The 18,988-nt window shown below is 40.8% G+C and overlaps 1 protein-coding gene across 1 annotated transcript in view; it reads left to right on the top strand.

The window, feature by feature from the left end:
* FRAS1 (Fraser extracellular matrix complex subunit 1) overlaps nt 1–18,988 on the top strand; it is a 435,467-nt gene that overhangs the window by 165,334 nt on the left and 251,145 nt on the right. The window contains exons 5-9 of the mRNA XM_072810116.1: nt 3,368–3,527; nt 6,135–6,268; nt 12,801–12,884; nt 14,533–14,634; nt 15,149–15,340. Coding sequence (XP_072666217.1) covers nt 3,368–3,527; nt 6,135–6,268; nt 12,801–12,884; nt 14,533–14,634; nt 15,149–15,340 — 672 coding nt within the window. The remainder of the gene's footprint in view (nt 1–3,367; nt 3,528–6,134; nt 6,269–12,800; nt 12,885–14,532; nt 14,635–15,148; nt 15,341–18,988) is intronic.

Genomic DNA, 18,988 nt, shown 5'->3' on the forward strand with positions numbered 1-18,988 from the left:
CAAGCTCTTGTTTTAATGAAGTGAAATGTCAAGATGCTTAGAAGCAACCTCCTAACTTTTAATAGAATAAGAAAGTTCACTTTAAGCTGTTTCATATGCAGCCTTCGCATTTTACTTTAAGACATAGAATGATTCATTTGATACTTTATTTTTTTTTTAAAGATTTTATTTATTCATGAGAGACAGACAGACAGACACCACACACACACACACACACACACACAGGCAGAGGGAGAGGCAGCCCGATGCAGGACTCAGTCCTGGGACCGGGAGATCAGGACTAAGGCAGACGCTCAACCGCTGAGCCACCCAGGCATCCCTTATTTGATATTTTAAGCAGTAATTTGCCTTCTGATGCCAAAAGTTAAAATATGTCTATGGTGAAAATTCAAAAACTAAAAAAGTGTACCAGCAGAAAAAAATCACTGGTAATTCCCAAACTATGAAAATCACTGCTGCTGTTTTCTCAGTTTTTTGGAGCGGCAGTAGTAGTGGAGATGAGTAGATGGGTAGAGCTCTATGTATTTACACTGTGTGTGCAGTTTATATCTTACTTTTTAATATAACATGTTGTGAATTATTCCCTGGTACACCCTTGGACAACATGATTTCCTATTATTAGGCATTTGGGTAGTTTCTAACTTTCATGAGAATATTTCCAACTTTGCAATAAAGAACAGTGTAATGGAGTTCCTTGTATTTAAACTTTTTGCATGTATCATTGATCATTTTCTTCAGATAACTTCTTAAATTGAAATTAGTAGGTCAAAGCATTTAAAGATTTTGAGTATTGAAGCTGTGACATCTGTAGTCATTAAAATTCAATTTTAAGTTGTCTCTGTCTAATGAGAAATCCAGTGGGAGTATCACGGGTATTGTAGCCTCTTTTTGAAGTATGGTTACCTTGGTTAGGCCCCACGTAGCTGAGTATCCCAGGTGCTGTAGAGAGGGAAGGCTTTATGAAGGAGAAAATCCCACTCCACTGCAGCTTCACCAACATGACTAGGAATTTTGAAAACTTCCCCATATCTGATATGAAGAAGTGTTACTCAATTTTATTTTAATTAATCTTTCTTTGAAATTAATAATGTTAATATTCTATAAGCTTATTGTTATTTTTCTGTTGGATTTTTTTTAACTTATTGCTTGTAAATGCTTTTACATCATAGAGCTTAGTTCTGATTAATATAATTTGTAATTTTTATTAGTTTGTCATTTGTCTTTTAACTTTATAATGTATTTTTCACAGACTTTTAAAATTTCAACTTAGAACCTATCAAATTTTCTCTTACAGTTTCTTTCTTTGCTTTTATGCTTAGGCTTTTCAAAGTATAAAGGTCAATTACTTCCTCTCTTATATCAGTCAATAGTTTATTACCATGTTGGGGGCTTGCCCATTTATATGCTGTACCAAATTTGAAATTTTATAGTTAGTTATAGCAGAAGTAAAAATTGGTGGTAGAAGACTTGGCCTTGATATTATGTCCATTCCTATAGTCACAGATGGCATATAGGCTTGAACAGGAGGAGGAAGGCTGTAAACTCAATGCAGTGGAAGGAAGAGAGAGGATTGAGCATCCTCTACCTGCCACCCTCCCCCCTTGCTCGCTTTTTAACAAACTACCTCATTTATCCTTATAATAACCCACTGAGGGGAATGTTGTCATACCATTTTAATTTTTCAGGCCAGGAATCTGAGATTTAGAAAGTCACTCACTCACAGTTCCCAAAGCAGGGAGGGCTGAGCTGGGAACCTCCAAGGAGACCCTCAGTTCATCTGGCTCCATGCATACTTGGCATTATTTTTCTCTTGTGCTTCAGTAGTCCACCTAGAAGAAGGTAATCTTCGTGATGGAGAGGTGAGGACTCAGTTCCCAAATAATTGGATGGCTGTGACTTACCTATTACTACCATTATTATAATAATAGTACAGGTTATTATTAATTCCAGAATGTCAGACTTGGCATCCTTGCAACTTGGTTGTAATTAGCAGAATAATGGGGTACTGACTTGTTTAGGTTAAGACAGTTCTTTTGTGTTTGAGAGAGATGAATAGCCATTCTGGACTCTGGCTTGAGGAGAAGCAAGAAGACATTGATTTTCTGTGCTTCTCAGTCGACACAGTTGTAATCCCCAGATTATATTTAGGTGATTGAGCACCTGGAATGTGTGATGTTTTTAATAGAAATCTATATATGATTTGGGCTGGATCAGTTATCATCATATGCTACATTTAATATAGGCAAAGGATAGCAGTTTCCAGTATATTTAAGAAAATGTCAAAAGAGGAAAATTACATTCATTAGGCTTATTATTTTCCCCCCTATGTCTTGCAAAAGGCCACTATTATTCCATTCTGCCTTTGAGAACATAACATATTTTGACAGCAACTTCCCTCAGCAGTCAACATATCTTTAGCTTTTTACATTCAGGGTTCATCCCCCTCTTGCTCTGCATCCCATTTGAGTGTGGCTCATTTAAATATTTTTGATACTCAGTGAGTCATATAACTCAAAACAAGGATCTGTTAAATCACTGATACAATCCTAGCTTTGGGAAGGTCGTACCCAGCCTAAAGCAGATTAGCAACATTCTGTGTGTATAAATGGGCTCTGAGTTGGCTCTGTGGTTGGTGGGAGAACTGGTTGGCTATCATACTTTCCCCCAGGACCAGGAGATCATTGGAACAGGAGAGAGTAAGATGGGGGCCGGGGAAGGAAGGAGAAGAAAAGAGGAATATGGGAACTAATCAGTGTAAAAAGTAAGGCAGAAAGAAGGGGGGGGGAGGGAAGAAGGAAGGAGGAGGATCAAAGTGAGAGCTATTGAAAACAAAAGGAACATTATAAAGAATTCAGGATATATGTGTGTGTATACATTACTGTAGGCTTTTTTTAAAAAAAAGATTATTTATTTATTTATTCATTAGAGGCAGAGACACAGGCAGAGGGAGAAGCAGGCTCCATGCAGGGAATCCAATGCAGAACTCAATCCCAGGACCCCAGGATCACACCCTGAGTCAAAGGCAGATGCTCAACTGCTGAGCCACCCAGGTGTCCCTATTACTGTAGGCTTTATAGAATTTTTTAAGTGATTGGAGTTGGCATGCTTTTTATTTTCTTTCTGTGTTTTTCTGAAATTTTCGAAAATAAATCTTAGGAATACTAAAAAGAAAAGAAAAGAAAATTCAGTTTTTTAATTGGTCTCTGACTCAGGACGTTGTAAACCCTAGTCTTAACCTTGTAAGCTGTCTGCCTTCCAGACAGCTGAGCACTGTCCCTTGATTTGTGTTAGAGGTTTGTTTCTGTTTGGTCAAATGAAAGCTATATTCTGACAATAGCCTCCTTTTTCTTTTCTCCCCAACACCCAGCATGGGACAGAGTGGGCCTACCCCCCGTGCAGTGTGTGCTCTTGTACTCACGGGGAAGTCCGATGCACCCCCCAGCCATGCCCACCGCTGTCGTGTGGACCACAGGAGCTGGAATCCATCCCTGAAGGAAGCTGCTGCCCAGTGTGTGTGGGCCCTGGGAGTGAGTATCAACTTGTAGAAGGAGACGCTCTTTGCCTTTGAGGTTTACCTGCTGACATCCCAACTTTTCTCTTTCTTGCTCACTTTGGCTCAAATATCCCTAGCCCCGTTCCTTATTGGACCAAGTTGGAGCCTTGCACTTGGCAGAAGCAATGTTGCAGAGAGTGAGGTTGAAACAGATCTTGAAGCTCCATTCCAAATTTGGGATTCTGCAAGTCTCTGATTTATTTATTTTGTGCTGGCCAGATGCATCCCTTTGCTTTCGCTGCTCCTGAGAAGCAAAGGGAGGAGGAACAAGATTCTTTGATGTGACTCCATGAGGCTAAGATAGTTCTTCTTGTATCTTGGCAGAGACAGAATGAACAAATCACTTCTCCATGTAGCATCACTAGCACTAATTCTGCCGGTTGGTCTTTGAGATGACGTAACTTCTTTCTCCAAGACACACAGAGCAGGAAACAGAGCTTTCATTTGTCTCTATGCTCACTGTGGAGATTATGTCTGCCTACAAATGGAGGCCTCATTCAGCAAGCCCAGGACACACCTCCAGGCCCTTTCTTTGGAATCTGTGCTTGGTGCAAGTACTTCTTTTATTACATTTTAGGGATATATGTCCCCCTCCATTTTTATAACTCAGTAGTAGTAGATACTTTGCGATAAATACAAATTATTGTCATTGCTGCATTATATCCTCTCTTGGCATATAATGGTTAAAATTATTCTTTTATTTAATAATACCTGGAAGCTATGCTCTATTTTTGCATTTCCTTTTTATTGTTTTAATTAATTTTATTTTAAAATTATTTTTATTATTTTGAGGGAGGAGAGGAAGTGGGCAGAGGGTGATAATGAGAGAGAATTCCAAGCAGTCTTTACACCCAGTGCAGCCCGACACAGGACTTGGTCTCACTATCCTGAGATCAGGACCTGAGGCAAAATCAAGAGTTGGATGTTCAACCAATTGAGCCATCCAGGCGCCCCTGCCTCATTCTGATCCCCAGTTATTCCATTCCTGGCATTCCTTTACTCTGGAGAAAGGTTACAGAGATTGAAAAGTATGCATAGGAAACAATGGAAGTACAATGCTTGCTTTACGCATTTCTCCAGAAGAGGACTGACAGCTGCTCTGAGCCAAATAATCCTGCAAGTAAAGATACTTGAACAACAGAGTTTGGGGGTGGCAGTAGGTTGGCTGAGATTGTGGGATCCTTTCTTGCACTTTAAGAGGCTTCTTCCTTGGCCTCCAAGAAAAAGACATACTGGAAACATTTTGCCTGGGGAGAATGGAGGATCAGCCAGGGCCAACTTTATAATTTGCTAGGTGCAAAATGAGAATGCATGGCCCCTTGTTTAAAAGGCAGTGGGTGGGAGGAAGCCACTTATATTCCTTTGTGGTTTTTCTCAACTGTCACGTTTTTAATTTGCTATTTAATGTCATACTGCTTCAGGCATGGGGCTACTCACCAGGTGGATGGAGACCCCACAGGCACCCCATACCCCATCCTGCTACTTGGTGCTTAGGGTACATGCATTCTCCTGGTACCTGCATCCAGGTCCCTGATGTGGGTAGAGGGTGGCAGTGTTCACTGTGATGTGAAATTTTGGGGTCTGGCAGCAAGTGGTCAAGAAAGAATTCTTGAGATATCTTCAGTGCGAAAAAGGTGGTTTTATTAAAGCACAGGAGAGGACCATGGGCAGAAAGCTGCAATGAGGTTGTGAGGAATGACTGATTATATACTTTCAAGTTGGGAGGGGGTTAGGGATAGTGTAAATCTGTAGGGAATTTTGGAAGTAAGGTTTCCAGGATCTTGAAGTGCTAGCTGCTGTTAGGGATAGGCCATTTACTACTGTCTAGTACTACCTTAATCCTGAGACCATCCAGATGCATATCAGTGGGCCAGGTAAAGGTAAAGGAAGTTTCCAAAGGGATTTTTATATGTTAAAGAAGACTTACAGGATCCTGGAGGTTGGGCTAATGTCCAGCTAAGACTACCTTTTGCCTCTAGCAGAGTATTAACATTGAGGCAGTAGAGTTCCTGAAGCAAAGTCTCCCTGCCTGTCTTAAGTACTTGTCAATGGGCTGCAAAAGAAATTTCATTTTTTCCCCCTACGTTTCTTTTGCCTTTGTTCTCCACATCAACTGGGTATGGGTTTGGGAGCAAAAAACCCATCTCAAGAAACCCATCTCAAGAAGGCAAGGAGGCAGTGGGATGAGGGACCATGCATGAGCTGAGGCTCCCCAGCACATATTATGTTGTCTCACCAGACTTCACATATAAAACTCAGAAAGTTATTAAGAACTCCATACAGTGGGGGCGCCTGGATTCCTCAGTTGGTTAAGCATCTGACTCTTGATTTCAGCTCAGGTCATGATCCTAGTGTTGTGAGATGGAGCCCTGCATCAGGCTCCATGTTGGGCATGAGGCCTACTTGGGATTCTCTCTCTGCTCTAAAAACAAAATGAAACAAAACAAACAAACAAAACCCCCCAAAACCTCCATATAGTGACTACAGAGGGTCCTATGTGACTGCACACACATACCTGGAGTCAGCCCTGAGATCAGCAAGTGCAGTCACCCCAGTAATCTTTATTTTTCTTACCTTTCAGAATCTTGTTCCTATGAAGGCCGTGTATTCCAGGATGGGGAAGACTGGCCATTGAGTCGGTGTGCCAAATGTGTGTGTAGAAATGGGGTCACCCAGTGCTTTATAGCTCATTGTCAACCTCTGTTTTGTAATGAGGTAAGGAAGACAGCTTCCAAATGGATCCTTCATAGACTATTAACTTCATTGTTTGGGAACTTGGAGCCTCTTCTGGGGTTGTCTGGCAGTCTTTCGGAAGTACTAGGAATGAGAAGCAAAGGCTCTTTTGTTTTCCTTATACTTTTGGAGATCACCCCTGAGACATTTACCCTTGGAAGCTACAGATAGGTCTAATACCAGCCATTTAAGCTAATTGTTATGTAATGAAAGTGAGCCTTGGATGTACAGGCAAAGAAGCCACCAGCTCCAGTTGCAGATGTTGCAAAAATCTCAAGCTAAACATCTGGAAAAGTCAGCAATATGATCAGGTATTGTTTCTCAATGCATAGGTATAGTCTTGCTTTTTAAGACATAAGTGTGTCTTTGAACATGATTATCCAGATGTACATTTTTTAATTATAAAATAATGATTCACATTATTCAGATTTTCTCTTGGGGAGCTTTAAAAAATAGTGGATTTTGTTCCTCATTTAAAGTTCATCAGAATTTCAAAACATTAGACTCTTCCCATAAATTCAGAAGAGAAAATCAATGGCAAATAAATGTGGTATACATGATACTTTATAGGTTTTACTCTTCCAGAGGTTTCTATGGCTGTTCTGTGGCAGTTGACAGATAACCATGAAAGGAGTTTGCCTCCAGTCGAAAAATAGCTCATTTTTGATCTTAAGGAAAAGCCGGAAGCCAACATTCAATTGATACAGAACAGTACTTTGTGTCAAATAAAACAAAATCAATAACATGGCATATTGTGACAATTGGGCAATATTTTTAAAGGCAGACAAAAGGCAATTAGACAGAAATGCGAAATGCCAAATAAAGGGAAAATGTATCTAATTGAAAAATTAGACTGTATTACCTACACTACTGCAACTACTGCACTCATGTCACATCTCCTAGTTCATCACGAAGTCTTCTCTCAGTGCTAAGATTACAAATGAGCTTCTCTGTAGAGTTGTATAGTATCTCACATTCAGGGGACACTATCAGGTTGGGGAATTTTGATTTAGCACTTTCTAGGATTCAGTCCCCTTGTGTATGAAGGGTAATTAAACAGTTTGCCACAATTGCAATAAGGAAAGCAGGAGGCAAGGGGGACCACTTTGTGAGTCTTCTGCTTTAAATCTTTGTAACCTTAATGGACTTCATGTTAGGGGGATAGATATTGAAGTACTTGAAAGTACTAGTTCCCATTTTTAAAAACATTATATAGTGGGGCACCTGGGTGGTTCAGTCAGTTGAGTGTGGGACTCTTGATTTTGGCTTAGGTCATGATCTCAGGGTCCTGGGATCCAGCCCTATGTCAGGCTCTGTGCTCAGCAGTGAGTCTGCTTGAGGATTCTCTCCCTCTGACCACCCCCAACCCCACCCCATACATGCACACATGCTCTCTCTCTCTCAAATAAATCTTTAAAACAAATTTAAAAAATAAAAACACTAAATATAAACTCTAGCTTCAAACATTTACTCACATACAGTTTGCATTGATATACATAATTAATTTAAAAGATGAAATTTGGTACCATACTTCAGAGCTAGTTGATGTGCAAACATTCTAAGGTCTTGAAAATAGATTGATTTGAATCACTCTTGCATCATTAAGTTTATATTTTTACTATGACATATTAAAAAAATAAACTCTTAGATTATTTAGAAATATCTTTCTTGAATTAATATCATTATTAAATATTGGATGTTCTGATGATATCAACGGGTATTAAAAAGGGGTGCTAAAAAGTTTAGACTTTTGATGGAAACACCATCACCACTGTCTACCATCTATCATCATCTCTGTCATCACCATTACCACATTTTTTGCACTTATTATGTGGCAATCATTAATTTTCAGAGCTTTGTAATTCTCATAACAATCCTATTAAGAGCTATTATTATCATTTCCTCTTGCCAGTACATAAAACTGAGGTACAGAGAGCTTAAGTAACTTCCATGAGGTACCACAGTTAGGAAGTATCAGTGCTTCTCACCTAGGCAGTTCTGCATCACTTCAACAGACCACACCTGACTTATATTTTTTAACTATTAGCTAGATAACCTTCCAAAATGATGAGTTACATAGCATTTATGTATAGTAATAATCACAAAAACAATAGTTACTAATAGCATTGAACACGACTGCAGGTATTTTGTATGCATCAACTCATTAAATATTAAAAACACAACACAAAAGTTCACCAGAAGAAATGTATTTCCAGGACTTGAGCTATAGAAAAAAACTGATTTTTAATGTGAGTGTTTTTCTTTTTCTTTTAAAAATTGTAAAAGGAATCTGTACTTATTAAGGAAAGTTTGGAAAGGCAGAAAAGCAGAAAATGATCATCTATATTTCTACCATTCAAAAACACCAGCTTTTCTTGGTAATTTATTCCAAATTTTTTGTAGGCAAATGTGGATATATATTTTTTTTTCATAGTTATAATCACATTTTAGAAGTTGGTGATAATTTCTGACAAAAGGAGTAATTTCTTATGTTCAAAAGGGTCTTTTTCCCTTAAGGAAGGATTTAAATTCATACTGAAATTGTTTGCTTTCAACTTTTGTCCAGATGCCTTGAACAGAGCCCTAGCCCATCCACATTTCTGTAGGCTCATTAAAATGGTCTGTTCAGTCGATAAGTGTTGTTCCTGATGATGTTACCACCAATTTTTTTACTGTAATTTTTCTCATTCCCCATGTTGATGAATCTGAGTAGGTTGAATTTCATCTTTGGATGTTCTTTCAAGAAAGATAAAAGATTGGATGTCTTCTGAGCCACTAAGTGTTTGAGAATTATTTTCTTCTTGTTTATGTATCTCAAAATTGGGGGCTCAAAAATTGGGGGCAATTATCATTTCCTCACATCCCAACTCTGTGGGCTCCTTTCCACTGAACCCTGAAATTTAGTGCCATGGAGAGCTCTGAGGTCTCTTTTCTATTTCATTGTGTTCATCTAGTTTCCTTTGTTGGATTCTTGCAGGATGTTTCCTTATCTTTAAAAATGAAACATTTTTCAGGACATTTCTAGGTGAGGTGTCTTTTCACCCTTATTACCTAGAATATGGTCAAGCCCTTTCAGTCTATATTCCAGGTTTTAAAATGCTTTCTTCAGTTATGGCTTTAATTTAATCATATTCATTCCAATTATTCTCATTTCTCCAGCAATACTTATGATTCTTAGATTACTCCCCTCTCTTTCTCCCTCATTATCAATCATGTTCTCTCTCATCATTTTGTTTCTTTCCTCTTCATATGGAGAGAGCTTCTTGAGTTTGTATTTACAACTTCTAGTATTGATTTTGACTATTTCACTTTGAATTTCTTTTAAATCTTCCTTATTTTTCTTCTCTTTGGTTCATCTAGGTTTTTTATCCTAATACTTATTCTTTTTTATTGCTTCTTGCTTCTATTTAATAAAGACTGCATCTTCGTGCATCTTACTGAAGTTGCAAAATAGCTTTTGAATATTTTCTTTTAGTTACTATAGTATGTAGCATTCAGAAATTTGCCTTTCTCTGAATCTTTAGAACATTTTTAGTTTTGCTGGCTCTTCAGGGTTTTTCCCAAGTTCCTTTCCTTCTGTTTACTCATCCTTGATCAAGAGAAATCTGTCCATACCCACTGTTTGAAAGCTGCAAGGGTAAATCTCCTACCGTTGGCTAACTCCCCTTTTTGGATCTGTAGCCAAATGCTAAGAAATGTGCATATCTCTTTGTCCGAGGGGCTGGTGGATTTTCAGTTAGTGTAGCTCTATTGTACTGAGATTGGATCTTTTCCTTACCTCCATAGCCCAACCCTCTTACGTTCTGAGCACATGAAACAAAAACTAATCTCCAGTTTGTACCTCTGCGAAGACTCTCTCCTTCTCTCTAGGTGACCATGTGCTTTATCACTTGAGGCACCATCCTATCCCCCAACTTTTTTTTTTTTTTTTTTAATTTTTATTTATTTATGATAGTCACAGAGAGAGAGAGAGAGAGAGGCAGAGACACAGGCAGAGGGAGAAGCAGGCTCCATGCACCGGGAACCCGATGTGGGATTCGATCCCGGGTCTCCGGGATCGCGCCCTGGGCCAAAGGCAGGCGCCAAACCGCTGCGCCACCCAGGGATCCCTTATCACTCCCTCTACCTCCTCCAACATACATACTTCCCACTCTTTTTTCCATTTTTACATTATGGGCTCTGATTAGGTGTAGAAAGAAAGATATTGAGGAAGGTGAGGGCTGGTACTCTGACCACCTCAAAAGATAGTGACCACACACCAGAGGGATGAATCTGGGTTGTGTTGGATATAGAAAGGCAGAGAATTAGACAGAATGATGTTTTTTATATCTATTTAGGTTTACACAGCAAAGAAAGGTCATAGAATGTCTTATGTTCAATGGGACTTCCTCTTAGCAGTGGTAGAGGTTGGCTGTGTTACTTTTCGGTGGTGAAATTTTAATCTCTTTCTATACCTGTAGAGGTATCATAGTGGGAGCATATTCTGTCAAGAGCTGTTAGCTATAATACACCATTAAATTTTTATCATAAATATTTTTATTTAAGGAACATGAAAAACCATAATTAAGTATATCCTTAATGGTAGTTCTACCCTAAATTGTAATAACATTAATCATATATATATATTTTTAAATTCCTGAGTTTACTAAGGGTGCCATGTTAGACCTGGAGTTGGCAAACTTTTTCTGTAAAGAGCAAGATAGTGAATATTTTCAGCTTTGTGTGCTGTTCAGTTGAAAGAACTACTCAACTCTGCCATTATAGCACAAAAACAGCCACAGATATTACGTAAATGAGTGGATGTGGCTGCATTGCAGTAAAAGTTTATGGAAACAGGTGGTAGGCTGGATTTGGCGCATGGTCCATAGTTGACTGGCCCCTGTGTAGACTATACGTTTGGAAGAGCAAAATCTACATAGCCCAGAATGATATGGTTCAAATATATGACAGCAACAAAATGCACTGTTAAATAGTCTTTCCCATTTTTCTGACCCACTTTGCTGTTCATCTTCTTATTGATATCTCTAGTCTCGTTTATGAAGCACCAGCCCGGTGAGGTCTTCCCGCTTAGGTAGTTCTCCTATATCCTGGGATATTTTCTCTTTAAATGCCTTTCCTGGGACGCCTGGGTGGCTCAGCGGTTTTCTGCTTCTTGTAAGAGAAAGTGAAGGTAATTGTTCAGGAGGTGTCTTCTATGTAAAATAAACCACTTCTTAGTCCTTAAAACTTATTATAACCCTCCTTGCTCTGCCTTTAATTTGTCTACCCTCTTGCCATTCAAAAGGGTATAATGATAAGTCAAAGTGAGAAGCTGACTCTTTGGCATTAATGAGGGGACAGTTGCTGTGAAAGTTATTTACAGGGTAGCAGAGACAAAGGGTCTGATATTCTGGGAGCGGGAGTGGTAGAGGGGAGAAGTAGAGAGAGGGCATGGGGGTTCTTTGGGCATTTAGTCTCTGTCACCCACTTTGTCCATATTCCCAAATACCTAGGAATACGATTTTTTTTCATGTTAAGGAACCCCCTAATGCATATATGTAAATGTGCATTCACATAAAGATGCACAAGAATAGTGAAGTAGGTTATCAAGAGAGAAATACCTTCATTCCGAGTTTAGCAGTAACTCAACAAGAGTTTAAGTGTTCTTAAGTATTGGTATGGCTGGTGCCCTACAGTTTCCTTCCAACCATTTGTCATTGTCAGGTCAGCTGTGTGACCTTGTCCAAGTCACAAAACCTCTCTGGTCTTTACTTTTCTTGTGTGTAAAGCAAGGATAAGAACATGTACTTCATAGGGCCATGTAAAGCATTAAAATAGTGGCTGGCGGGGATCCCTGGGTGGCTCAGCGGTTTAGCGCCTGCCTTTGGCCCAGGGCACGATCCTGGAGTCCCGGGATCGAGTCCCACGTCGGGCTTCCGGCATAGAGCCTGCTTCTCCCTCCTCCTGTGTCTCTGCCTCTCTCTCTCTCTCTCTCTCTGTGTGTCTATCATAAAGAAATAAATCTTTAAAAATAAATAAATAAATAAAATAGTGGCTGGCAAACACTAAGTACTATTCTTACTATTATTTTTAAAAAATATATTTTATTTATTTATCCCTGAGAGAGAGAGAGAGAGAGAGAGGCAGAGACACAGGCAGAGGGAGAAGCAGGCTCCCTGCAGGGAGCCTGATGTGGGACTCGATGCCGGGACTCCAGGATCATGCCCTGAACTGCAGGCAGACGTTTTAACCACTGAGCCACCCAGGCATCCCTCTTTTTGTTATTATTTGTGCTTTCGTTTGCTCTTAGAAGAGGATAGGACTTGAGTGTGCAGACCTCTTAAGAGGCACACTGACTTTGGAAGTGCTAATTCTTATCAAAGCACTGGATGACTAATAAATGCTAAATGAGAGGAAATTGCTATTTATGGATGCTTGAAGCACATGATTGAATTGGCTATGAATGAAATTTTCCTGCTGTTGTGGGTTTTATTAATGTCTCCTTTTATTGGATTGTTCCTTTTTTGGACGTAAGGATGAAGCTATAGTCCGAGTTCCTGGAAAATGTTGCCCACAGTGCTCTTCCCAATCCTGCTCTGCATCTGGCCAAGTGTATGAGGTAACCTGTGATGTACCCCCTGCAGATGTTTTGACAGATGTCTCACACATATGCCCTCTGCCCTTCCAACCACCATATTTCCCCACCCTCTTGTCTGAGTCTTTGCCAAGATTAGTAACTCAGTATATAAACAGCTTTTTTTCTTCTCTTTGTGGCGAGGCTTTATGAAAAAATTAAATTGAAGGGGATTAGAAATATAAAGGAATGTGCTGGCAGGCCACACCTGGTTCACGAACCTTGTTGAACTTACTGTTTACACGTCTCGAAGGAAAAAAAAGGACTATCCTGGTTACTATTCAGTTTACACTTAGGCTGGAGGCCCTGGGAATGTCTCTCTGTTTGGTTCATATCCAGAGACAGCTTCCCTCTGCCTTACACTGTGGGGGGAGGCATGGGGGTGAGAGGGGACTGAGGGAAGGGAGGGGAGAAGTTAATGGTGGTGGAACCTGCATACTTGAAAGTACTATTGGAACAGTCTAGATAACTGTGCCTAACACATAATAGGTGGCAAATGAAAAATGTGTTCAACAAATTGAATGAATGAATGAATGTTCTGTCTCAGGACTACACCCAGCTGAGGCAAAAAAAAAAGGTCACATTATTCAAAAGCAAAGAACGTACAAAAAATACACCCAACTACTTCCCTTGCTTGCCAGCCACTCTAAAGAAGACTAAATAGGAATTGGAATTATGACTCTCAGTAGAGAATCTGGAATTGGGTAATAAGGAATGAATGTCACGAATGAACATAACTAATTGGGAAAGGACTTTTGTATGTACTAGATCTGTGTTGTCCAATACAATGTGTGCCAGATTAATTTCTACTGGAAGAGATAGCCTTTATATCTATTGTGATAGTTTTGGTTGCAAGTAACAGAAATACTCCTCTAAAAGTGGTTAAAATGAAAACATTTTTTTAATCTCATATAACAAGAAGTCCAGAGGTAGGGTGGTTACAGGGTTGATCAACTCAGGTCTTAATGATGTCTTCAAGGATCTAAGGATCTTTTTCCCATCTTTCCGTCTTGCCATTTGCAGCTTGTTGGCATTGGCTTTGCATCTTGTTCCCTCGTGTCCCCAAGGTGGCTACCTCAAGACTAGCTCATGCACACACAACCATTACTAAAGGATGGTGGGGAAAAGGGTTGGCTTTTCTTCTTTTATGGGGGAGAAGAGTCTTTTCTTTGACCTCCACTGTTCTAGCAAACTTCCCCTGAGGTCTCCTCAGTTAGGACTGGGACAATGCCGTTGCCTATTTGTAAGAGGAGCTGGGAACGTGGCTGTAGGAGCTGGGTCTCCTGCCAAAGAAGAAGGGCTAAAGAGCTAAAGAATGAGCACTGATTAGGCAGGAAACAGGGTCTTCTTATTAATCATGATGTTCCAGGGACCCTTTGTGCCTGGCAGAGAGCAGACCCTCAGCACATCTGTGGAATGAATACAGTTGAATAAAAACGAATGCAAAGCTCCCTTTGGACATTTATTGACTTTTTCTTAGTTGCTGTTACTGCCTAACTGTTAACATTTCTCAGGAGTACATTCAATGTGGCTCAGTTAAAAACTGTAATAAAAAATTGTGTGTCTTATGTGCCTGTGTTTCTATTTGATGTATGTGACACTTGATTTTCCACTTTGTCCTTTCTTTATTCAGCATGGTGAGCAGTGGACTGAAAATGCCTGTACCACGTGTATATGTGACCAGGGTGAGGTCAGGTGCCACAGACAGGCCTGCCCTCCGCTAAGATGTGAAAAGGTATTTGAGACAGCATGGCTTGTTTTTCAAAGCTTTATTCTGGGTCATTTAAGAAATGCATTTCTAAGTCCGTTGTGTCTTTTGAGGGAATCAAAAGTTTTATGACATTCAGAAATATTAGGGGCACCTGGGTGGCTTAGTTTAAGCATCTGCTTTCAGCTCAGGTCATGATTCCAGGGTCCTAGGATCGAGCTCCACATCAGACTCCCTGCTTAGCAGGGAGCCTGATTCTCCATCTCCCTCTGCTGCTCCACCTGGTTGTGCCCTCCGCTCACTCTGTCAAATAAATAAATCTTTTTTTAAAAAAAGGAAATATTAGAAAAAGATATGAAAGATCTGCTTTCTAGGAAGAAGGGCTAAGGTACAGGGGAACTTGCCTCAGCTGGGTTAATTTGGGCAGGCAGGGAAAGGAGCAGCATACAGTGTTGGCACTTTATGTCCTTCTGCCTCATTGGCTCAATGTTTTCAAACTCTCCTGAGAACTTCCCTTTACATGCCATCTTTGTTTCTTCAGGGTCAGAGAAGGGCTCATCGGCATGGGGAATGCTGTGAGGAATGTGTGTCTCCTGCAGGAAGCTGCTCGCACAATGGGATTGTGCGGTACCAGGATGAAATGTGGAAGGGTTCAGCCTGTGAGTTCTGCATGTGTGACCGTGGCCAAGTGACCTGCCAGACTGGGGAGTGTGCCAAAGTGGAGTGTGCCCAGGTAAGAAGCGACAGCATTTCCACTTGGACTGTAACAGTTCTCTTCAATGGGAAAGGAGGTCCCTCACCTATTCCTTACTTTTTGGCAGCAGAGGCGACAACCAGGTTGACCACTCACATTTCACAGAGCCTTCTAGCACAAAGATTCTGTGGTTTAAAATAAATGCAACTGTTTGTTCAGATTGACTTGGAACAGCCCCCTGGAGCTTTTAGTTCTCCATGCTTCTGGTCGGATTGGAAGCCCTGCGCCAGAGACATGAAAGGGAAGGACATGCTATGGGACATTAGCCTATCAGTCAGCGCAGCTGGACGTCATGGCTGACGGCCTGCCCGGCTTGCTGTGGTTGTGAAACAGAGGTCCGCAGGTGCTCCCATGGCCCAGCTCTGTTGCAGGCCCTACTGGCAGCATTTAGCAGAAAGGAGAGCCAGCACCTGCAGGTTGCTTCTGTGAATCAGGGAAAAAAAATAAAATGTTTTTGTTTTAAAGAGAGGGGAGGGGAGCCTCTTAAATAATTAACTCGGTTGACCTCTGTTGACTTCTGCTTTCTGCAGAATTTCTAGAAGCTTCTAACAAAGCAGCCTCTGTTTGGACTATAGATGTATATTGTAGGGAAATTGCCTTTTTTTTTCCTCTTTGAATTCAATTTTGACCCATTGCAAAACAAATTGCTTTGAAAGTTGTCTCCTTCTCCCTCACCACTCCCGTCCGCCCCACCAATTTCCCGCAGGGTTATGGACTTGAGTAGATGAGGGAAACTCAGAAAATCTGAAGCAGTGAATGTCTGTGAAGGCATTTTTCTTTCTAGTTCTTCACCCCCACATCTCAGCTCTCTTAGCACCAAGCCTGAGGAGGAACAACCTTTCAAACATGGCTGTCAAAGACAGGGTGATTTTTCATTTTGCCTCCTACTTCTGAGTCTTGACAGAGCTGACACGTATTTAGGTAAAGAGGGTCTTGCTTTGTGCAGATTTATTTCCTGCACATGTCTTTTCATTTCTTTTCCTCCTTTATGTCTGGGGAGTCACAAGTGTTGGACAAAGATGAGAAAAACCCCAGTCAGGGCCCTTTTTTCTTTTCCCTTTTTCAGGCTGAGGCTGGGCTTCCTGGCCTTGCCAGACTGCCGGGAGGATGCTGGTTTATCTTCTAAGGTCATAGTTTGCCAAATAATAGCCTAGGCTTTATGGAAAATGTGGGAGAGGTGATTCTGGCAGGGTGGATCCCTCGGCCACCTACTTTCAGTTAGGTCTGAGCAAAGAGTCTCACTCACAGAAAATGATTTGCCCCGTGGTCCCCAACGCTAATGCATTTCCAAGTGCCTGCTGTCCTCCCTGACGCCTGCCTGTGGCCCTGTGTGCCAGGTCTTCTCTGCTTTTAGGAAAAGTTGGGGGCAACTGCTGAGGGAAGTGGAGGGGGCCGGGTTCCCGTCCAATCACCCCACATCCCTGCCTGCTTCCCACTCCCACCCCAGCCTCTGTTATGAACTGAGGAGTTCTAATGTCTTTAGCCCATTCCTCCACGTCTTTAGTTAACTAACCTAATGTCTTCCAGGTAACATCTGTGTTTCCAAGTGTCGTTGAAGTCATTAAACACTGCCGAAGTGAAATTTTAACCAAAATTGACTCTTACCAAAAATATCCCTTAGCCTTCTTCTTTCTGTGCCATACTTCTGTAAATAGCTCAGTGAACGCCTGGTGTACGAACTTCCTAACTTCTGCTTAGCTTGGAGATAAAAAGATGAATAAGACACATCCTAATCTCAAGAGTTCCCAGGCTTTGAGGGGAAGTCAGATACATCAACAGAAATCGCAATATGCAGTGGCATCAACAGTGATGGAAATAGGAATGAAATGCATTAGGAGCATCTGGAGAAAATGACCATCTGCCAAGGGGAGCCCTACAAGTGTGCTGTTGATATTTTTATTCAGTTCTACCCCACTTTCTCCCTTTCCTAGGATATCAAGGCCATTTGATTCCTAATCCCGGATACCAAGGGTAGATTGAGTTGTTATTGTTGTTGTTTTTTTTTTTTAAGTTTATTTATTTATTCATGAGAGACACAGAAAGAGGCAGAGACATAGGGAGAGGGAGAAGAAGGCTCCCTGTGGGGAGCCTGATGCGGGACTTGATCCCAGGACCCTGGGATCAAGACCTGAGCCAAAGGCAGACGTTCAACCGCTGAGCCACCCAGGCATCCCAAGGGTAGGTTAAGTCTAAATATATGTATATCCACAAAGATGCAGAAAAATAAACTTCTAGAAAAGACAGAACCGTGCAGGTTCACCATTATAATAATGGTCCCATTGTTTATCAACCACAATGTTCTGAGTAGCATGGAAATCAGCACATAATTTTTTCTTTGTTAAAAAAGGAGAAAATGGCATGGCCTTTGTTTTTGATGTGTCCAACCAATTCCCTAGATATTGAAACATAAATACATCAATAGTGAAATAGCACAGTATGAAGATTTTCATTTTTTTCTGTATTTTATGTTAACTTTGAACATGAATTCAGATGGAGAAGTCAAATTATTTTTTTTTATGATAGTCACAGAGAGAGAGAGAGGCAGAGACATAGGCAGAGGGAGAAGCAGGCTCCATGCACCGGGAGCCTGACATGGGATTCGATCCCGGGTCTCCAGGATCGTGCCCTGGGCCAAAGGCAGGCGCCAAACCGCTGCGCCACCCAGGGATCCCTACTTTTTTTTTTTTTTTTTTTTTTAAAGGACCTTGCATTCATGTATTAGGCATAGAATGGTGCTGATGAGGGGGGTAGGACCGAAGCTTTTAGTAAAATGCATGGAAGAGGGTGGACACACCAGAAGTGTGAGGTGCCTTTCCCTTCTCCAGTGGAGGAAGATTCCTTCATAAGAGTGTTTCCTTTTCCAATGGTCAAGCTAGTGGAATCACACCATCTTTGCTATGATGATGGGGTGTTAGTGTGATTCAGTGGGGAGGGGTTAGCAATTGCATCTGGCCTATGGCAGCAGAATCCTCTTAGAAAGAAAAGAATTAGTTTTGTTCGGCAAAACAGTTTTTCTCAAAGCAAAAATCAAATGCTAATTGGAACAGGTTCCCCACCACAGTGAACTGACGCAGTTTGGAGCATCCAGGCTTCTTCTATAAATAGCATATCTATTTACAACTCCCTACCTCACCAAAACTGAATCCTTGTTCCCCTGCAGCAAGGCTTGCTGTTTATTTATAGTAGTGTTTGAAGCCTCAGAGCAGCCACCCTCCTTGCCTTCCTGGGATGATGCAGGCTCCATTTTCAGTTTTGTCTCTATGTACTATAGCGGGCATTCAAGGAGCATCCACACATTTTGCTTTTAATGGAAATACACGGACTCTGTCTCATTTTAAAACATTGTTTTAAGCAATTTAGATTACATGCATATAAACCCCTTTATATGCTTTGAAAGCAGATTTCACTGTCTCTGGGTTAGGTCTATATTACCAGCTGATTTGTCATGTTTCTGTAAAACAATTTATATGTAAATACACCCTCTCTCTATAGCATCCACTGCTTTCCACTGGCCTCTGATTGGCGTGACATTTTGATGGACAGTGATCTATACACAACTTCTGTCTTCTTGAAATCAGTTTTTAGACATTGTAAAAAGTTGCAATAAAAAAAGTTTCAATCATGTAA

Source organism: Canis lupus, chromosome 33 (assembly GCF_048164855.1).
Source record: "Canis lupus baileyi chromosome 33, mCanLup2.hap1, whole genome shotgun sequence".
In the NCBI taxonomy this organism is placed as follows: domain Eukaryota; kingdom Metazoa; phylum Chordata; class Mammalia; order Carnivora; family Canidae; genus Canis; species Canis lupus.